Source organism: Centruroides sculpturatus, unplaced genomic scaffold (genome assembly GCF_000671375.1).
Source record: "Centruroides sculpturatus isolate CEXI.00-Female unplaced genomic scaffold, Cexi_2.0 scaffold265, whole genome shotgun sequence".
Taxonomy (NCBI): domain Eukaryota; kingdom Metazoa; phylum Arthropoda; class Arachnida; order Scorpiones; family Buthidae; genus Centruroides; species Centruroides sculpturatus.
In genome coordinates, this window is record NW_019384449.1 from 661,803 (window position 1) to 669,503 (window position 7,701).

The following is a 7,701-nucleotide window of genomic DNA, read 5'->3' on the forward strand; positions in this document are numbered from 1 at the left end:
AGGTCAAATGAACGTAAATGTTAACTTTAGTGGCTGGATGGCCGAGCAGGTAAGGTAGCAGCCCACCAGTCCGGGGGATCCGGGTTCGAATCCTGGTGGGTTGGAAAATCTGCAGGAATTTTTCAGGGGTGATCCGATCGGATATGTCGGTCTCATCACCCGGCCGAACCCATAACGGGCTTGCTAAAAGAGGCCCTCTTAGTGCACACAGGGCGGAGAGTTTAATTTAAAAAAGAAAAACAGCTGTAGACGACTTTTTTCATAAATTGACTTTTAATCATAAACAATGAGTCAAACTTAATTTCATAAATTATCGTATTTTGACGAGTATAAGACACACCCCTATTTTGAGACAAAAAATTTACAAAAAAAAAAACTGTTTTAATGGGATTGTCTAAATATGCATTTTATTCGTTTTTTTTTATTCAAGAATATGACGGATGGATGAATCGATACCTTTATTAAACTGAAATAATCGTCATTTCTTAATGTAAACTCAGAGGTCACGTGATGACAGTCGACAGAACATGGCGGCGATGACTCGTGTGTCGCTACTCTGGGTGCGTTTTACTCAGTGCCGGCCCGAGGCAAGTTTTAGGATGGAGCGAGATCCTATTATGGCGCCCGGGGTTAGAACCCTGCCCACGCACTCGACCCACGCGCGTCTCAACAGATAAGGCCATTCACATACTGACCACACGCTTGCAATTAAAATATCGAAAAGTAAAAAAAAATATTTTTTTTCTTTACTTTTTTTTACCACTGAGGCGCCCCCTAGGACTTAGCGCCTGGAGCGGCTGCTCCGTTCGCCGTATGGTAGGGCGAGTATAGATTGGCTATTCTAGCACTGAAGGAAAGCTATTCCATAATGAAGTTCACGCTGCCTTATCAGTGGTAAAACGAAATCTGGTAGTAATATGACAAATAAGGGTTACATTTTGTAGAGTATATCTCGAAACGGCCAAAATACATTAAAAATCATATAATAGATTTTTAAAAAGTATAAAATTTCAAATTCAAATATTAAAAAATCTACAGTCGCGATCTTCACAAATAAAATAAATAAATATCATTACATACATTTCATATTAATGTAATTCTCCATAATTTTCTGTTAATATGTTCTGATGATGAATTGCTTTCGTTTTAATGCTTTTTTTTAATGACAATAGACGAAATTTTCAATGTATTCATCAATTTGGAACGTTTACGGTTGAATTGTAACTAAAGACATTAACAGCCAGAAAAATTATTCATATTTAATGTATCGTGAATGCTCAAAGTTTAATTCCGTAGTCACTACACGTCAGCAATACTTTATAAGTTTTATTGGCTTAACATTGAAGTAATTTACAGGACTATTTTCTTATTAGAAATATCAATCTTCATTCAAATATTCACCCATCACTGCTGGGTGAATACAACAACCGAACATTGGCAGTTTGTCTCAAGTTTTCGTCTGACTAACGGGCTGCCCTGGATACAAAGTTTTTTTAAAGATTTTCTTCGCATTATTAACACTTAGAATGGGGTTAGTTTCTCATAGTAGGTCCACCTGNCTGACAGATCGCGGGCAAGGCGAGGGTCATAACCTTTTCACCTAAGGTCGACCCCCTAAGCGAGAGGCGTCGGGTCTATATTAACTACACTGGCAAAACAAGATGGATGAGACATTGACAGGTAAAACGCACTGAGTAGTGCTGTCGACTGCACCAGAAAATCGATTGGCGCCGGCGAAAATTCAAAAATACAAAAATGAAGTATATTACCAAGTAACCCAGTGAGAACTGCTTGCCTATCATTTTAGTTGAAAATACAAGAAGTTTTATTCCAAGCAAGCATCGCAAGCCCACTAGGTTAATTTCTGCTGCTTGCTTGGAATAAAATTTCTTGTATTTTATATTAAAATGATAAGCAAGCAATTCTGTTAAAAGCACTGGCACTGAACGTTTCGCTTCGTGCAGTCTATTTTGCAACTTTTTTAAAATGATGTCAATCCCGAAAATCTCGGGATTAGGAAAACTTAATCCCGAAAATTTTGGAACTGAAAAGTTGTCGAGATCCCGGGATCAAATCCTCTAAATACAATACAATATTAATCTTAAATTTTATTATTTTACATTACAGGGTGATTCAGAATGTATCAACAGGATTTAGGAGCTGATTCTATGGTATATTTGAAGGAAAGTATCCCTTATGAACATGGGTATTATGTTTATTAGTATTTGAGTTTAAATGTAAAAACAACATAGCACTTTATCACTAAGAATAGACACATGGTATCTAATTATTAATTACAACATTTTGAAAAAAGTCTCTTGTTTGTTAGTAGTTTACCTTATTACATTTTTTAAATGTACACATACTGTCACATCCCTTTCTTTTCCACTACATATGCAATATACACCCATGCTGCAAAGTGCACCATAGTTGGGAAGGACATTTTGAACAAAATGAATTTATTAAACAATGTACCAGTATAATGCTGATGTTTCTTTTAATAAACTCATTTTGAGAACATTTTGTTTTTTTACTTGTCCAATTTTTTTATTGCTTTCCAAAATGCTTACTATGTAATTTCATTTGCAAAATTGTAGCTCTTTATATACTGAACATAGTATCATGGAGGTATGGGAACACTTTGGTTAAGGAGCAGAGGAGGTTGGTATGCCTGAAATCTTACACAAATAAAAACAAAGTACTAATTTTTAATTTAGCATCACTGCTAATTTCTTAGCCTTTTTACTTTCTCTGTTTGATTAAAAAGTCAGAAGATAGAAAGGTTCTTGTTTTGGCCAAATTTTTTTCCACTGTTTTATCCAAATTTGGGAGAGCAGTTCCACTCTGGTCCTTCCATTCCATAAATAGAACTCAGGTTCATATGGGATTTTTTTCTCCCAAATTTATCATAGACTCAGCCCCTAGTGTCCATATTCACCAACAATGTTTTTAAACTGAGTGTGTCATAATATGAGATTTTGAGCTGGTAACTCTAGATTTCTAAGAGTTTCTTTACTTTTTATATTCAACCCAATCTTATACTGAATTATGAAATCTCAAATTAAAAGAAAAAGCTATGTTTTAATCGCTCCAATTTGTCCAAGTGCTTCACGACATGTCTGCCAAATTGTCATGCATAAACTAAACACATAATTTCAAAGTTTAATAGACAAAATAGATTGATTTCCAATAGTGAAAGAAATTATGTTAACTTTGAGACAAAAGTATTATTAGAATTAGTTGTAAAATATAAAAGTAAATGCAATAACAAATACTGTATACAGACAAATATAGAGAATATATGGTTACTAGGAAATTATAATATACAAAATAGTAAGCAATTGTTGTCTTGTTCAAAAACTTAAAAAATAACTAAAGCAAATAAAGATCAAGTAAAAAAAGGAGGAAATTTTTAATTTTTTTAAAATTGGAAATCATATGAAGATAATCCAAATCATTTATCTAAATTAATTGTTTATTCATCACTCATAGCATCATTGCTTATTTTCAACTTGTCAAGCTTAAAATCATTGTAAAAATCAAATACATCCATATCGTTTCACAAAGAATTCAAATAGTGCATTTGTGAATCTATACTTTGAGAATTAACTCATATAGTGGTGATCTAAATCTCAATAAAGATTTAAGAGTTAAATCTACAATTGAGCTGTTGATTTTGAAAGGCAAGTCCATTTTATGTTATTGCTGGATATTTAATTAATAGTTTGCATTTGAATGAGTTTAAAAATATTTGTAAGCAGTAATAGACTTATTTTATATTTTTTGGTTTTATTTTGTGTAATTTTAATATGCAATGATGGTTATCTGTGTTAGATGAAAAAAATCATGGTTTTGGTAGGCACCAATGAACTTGCCTCACTTTCAAAAGCACTGATTTGTGAAAATGTTGCTTTTCCTTGAATGGAATATAGTTATAACAACAAAAAATTGAATATTTTATTTATTTACTTATTTATTTTATTTCAACATTTCATACTTTTTTCAAAAAGCTACAATGAAACAAAAAATAAATTTAATTTTATAGGAAAAAGTGGAGAAAATAATAAAAAATATTTAGTAATAAGTTGCATGCATATAATTATATTTCTTAGTTAAGATGGTGCAGATTTTTAAAGTGTTCATGATAAATGGTACATAGGGTAATAAATCCATCATATCTTCATATTTTTCTTTAGAGTTGACCTGCCTCACTTGTTGACAATATAAATTACTAGTAACAAATTCATACTGATACTGTATTAAAAGATATTTATTGTTAATTTTTATGTTTTGTTTTTATATTAAAATTTATTGTTAACTTGTATTAAGAATTAGCTTTAACTATTTTTTTCACAAAATGGACTTGCCCCTCTTTCAAAATCCACAGCTCAATTAATGCATAGTGAATACTGATTTTAACTAAACTTGATTTAAATCTTACTCTAGACTTTACTTGAGGTGGTGAATATAGCTGTAAGTCCTGTTGATATGTTCTGAATTACCCTGTATTTTATAATTCAAAAATTACTATTGGTATAATAAAAAACACTTACTAGAATTTCATTATTAATATTTTCTGCCATTTTCTTTGATACATATAAGTAAAAATTATGACTATTTTTAGAATCACAGTCATATACTAATTTCAATTCATCATCTGGATATTCCTTCATGAAAAAAATTTGCAAGTTAAATTAAAAATTAAATTTATAAATCACTTATAAAATAAATATTACAGGATGGCTTATAAGTAGATGGACAGAAGGCACTTACTTAGTATATTTTTTATTAGTGGTGGCATAACCTATTCCCATGGATTTCTTCATTTTGGGGTCATCAATGACAAGGTGCTCCTTGGAAGCCAAATTTTCTGGACATGGACAGCATGAAACAATACATCATTGATACATTCCATGGGATTGACAGCAACAACTCTGTCATTGGGTATGTAGCAGTGTTCTGGGAAAACTTCAAAACTGAAATAATCAGAATGGCCAGCAATGCCTAGTTAACAACAGGAACAATGATATTAAGTTCTTTCAACTGTTCATCTAATTATAAACCACCCTGGTATAATGCACACACTTAAGTTTATATTTTATTTATTTAGTACAAGGTTTATTATCCTCTGTATAAGAAAAACAAAAACAACAATATTACAAAATACAAAAATTTATATAAATACAAATTATATTAAGTACAAATATTAACCTGACCAACTGGTGCAATAATAATAATAAGAATAAAAGGTAATAAAGAAGTAATAAAACTTTAAGAAAAATATAATAAAAAAAATTTATACAAACATAACAAAAAATAAGTATTTTGCAAAAAGAAAGGCAGCAGCTTATCATGGCCAATCAGCATCAGATTAAGGAAAGAAAATAAATAAATAAAAGAAATAAAAAGTATTCTTATAACTAGAGTTCAGCAAAAACTCAGCTCAGTGTTTCCAAATAGTTGAGGTCTTGATAAACAAGCTGCAAACTGAGCTGTGAATTTGGACTGGAGATGAGAGCTGAGCTAAATTAAGCTGAGGTGTGTTGTAACAAAGCCCATTTTTGAAATTAAATTACATTTGTAATAATAAGAGATACACAGTATGATGGATATGTTTTCATTTATCTTATTAGAATGACAGTCTTTAAATAAAAAAGATAGATTTCATTTCTATCTAATCCTGAGATATTAGAATGCCACATCCAAGAAACATTTCCTCCTTTTTTAATTTTTTTTTGATTTAGGGGGTCTCAAAATGTCAAAATTTGTAAAAAAAAACAGAGGATCAAATTTGACATGATTACAATACTTTCCTGTGTTGTTATAGCAGCCAGGAAAGTAGAACCTACTGTATCTCCACTGGTTGATAGCAACAAGAATTATCATTTATGTTAATCCTATTTTTATTTTTAAACTCTCAATAGAAAGTATCAAAAATATGTAACATAAAGCCTGATAAATTAAAATCTTTATTCATCTACTGCATACAGAAAGACAATTTGAATATTTGATTAACAGATGAACCAAGAAATTTTGAATTAGTTATGTCTTTGTTTCTATGATTAGTGTTCATATTTTGGAAGGACCATTTAACCAAGTGCTTACACGTGTTTGTAAGGGCATGCTTGCATGTGATCAGAAGAAAACAGTTTCTGGCCATACAAGAAGGCAATCCTTACATTTGTCAGCCACAGAGAGATAATTCTAGCACTTGCTGGAAAGAAAGAGGTAACCTTGCACCTGTTGGGCACAAAAGAGGCAATCTTTTACACTTGCCGGACATGAACAGGTGATTCTTACATTCAACATAAATTGTTTTATTCTTGTATTTTATTCATTTTTGTTGCCTATTTTCCATTATGCACACTCAATGCTGTTTTTTTTTTCTTTTGCCCCCTAAATTCTGTTAGGCGCACTCATTTGGATCACAAACAATGGGAATTGTCATTTTGATCCCATCATATCTCAAAAATGAAGTAATGACTCTTTTTTTTTTATCACATTTTTGAGTTACTTTTCAAAATTAATGAAAAATGGAAAAGTTTTATCAAAATCAACTCAATTCTGTAAGCCACATAGAAAAGGCTTTGCTAACACTCTACCTCAAATATTTTTGTAGTTTTGATAATAATTAAGCTGAAGTATATTTTTAAATAGTATGGCAAATTAAAGGATAAATTTATTATAGATTTATTCTCACCAAAATTACTTGATAAAATGAAAAAAATTCTGAACATTCTTTTCTTTCATTAATATCATTTAAAATATTTTCTTTCTGAATTGAAACTATGCGTGAATTTTCAGTAACATTATCACCAATAACACAGTTAAAAAGCTTCTGGGTGTCTGCAGAAAGTGTTAAAGGTTCAATTCCTGGAACTTTTTCAATACCTGTAATGAAATTTAAAATTAATTAATAATTTATTTTCAAAAACTTATCTTTTTTAATATGTTGACATGTTTTTATTATTCACAATAGTCATTGGTTTAAATGAAAATCTATAGATATATTCTAAACAAATAAAATCTGGATAATTTCATCAAAATATGAAGAATATTGGTGAACTATTATTGAGCTGCAATATAATTTAAATGTTAATTTACCTTTCGTGAATATATTTTCTTGAATGCTTTCTAAAGGAGATTGCAAAATAATGGCTTCCGGTATTGGTTTAATGTCTTCTATTTTTTCTATCGTTTTTTGCTTCACAGCTTCTACTTTTTGTTTATTTTTCATCTTTGGAGCCATTATATTTAAATTTCTATACCAAAAGTATTATTTCAAATCGACCGCCATTTTGTAATGTTTGTTTTGTTTCGTTGCTATGGCAACGTGACAAAATAACTTTTTTACGTCCGCTACACGTGTAAAGCAAAATGGACGCTTGTGTGTATAATACGATATTATGCTGTAAAAATAAAAAAGTCGAAGTGACTGTTGATAAAAATATTATGGAAAGATTAAGAAGGATTAAATTTTATGAAATGACTCTGAAAGTTATCTAAAGAATAAGAAAATACTATATTTTAAATATAATTATATATCTTTTATCTCTTTACTTTGTTCACATTTATGGAAAGATAAATGCTCGATTCTTTATATCTCTTTATTTAAATATTGTAGTTCTTTAACTAAAGCACTATTTTCGGCTGTAACTGGAATTAAAGGATAGATTATGACGTCCGTGTTTCGCTCGAGCG

At 30.4% G+C, this 7,701-nt stretch overlaps 1 protein-coding gene across 1 annotated transcript in view; it reads right to left on the bottom strand.

Annotated features, from left to right (window-relative positions):
- Nucleotides 1-7,695, bottom strand: part of LOC111620511 (WD repeat-containing protein 63-like) — a 35,334-nt gene extending 27,639 nt beyond the window's left edge. The window contains exons 1-3 of the mRNA XM_023362438.1: nucleotides 7,105-7,695; nucleotides 6,701-6,891; nucleotides 4,554-4,667 (exon numbers count right to left, since the gene is read on the bottom strand). Of these exons, the coding sequence (XP_023218206.1) occupies nucleotides 4,554-4,667; nucleotides 6,701-6,891; nucleotides 7,105-7,249 (450 nt within the window). The 5' untranslated portion in view covers nucleotides 7,250-7,695. The remainder of the gene's footprint in view (nucleotides 1-4,553; nucleotides 4,668-6,700; nucleotides 6,892-7,104) is intronic.
- Nucleotides 7,696-7,701: the final 6 nt, after the last annotated feature.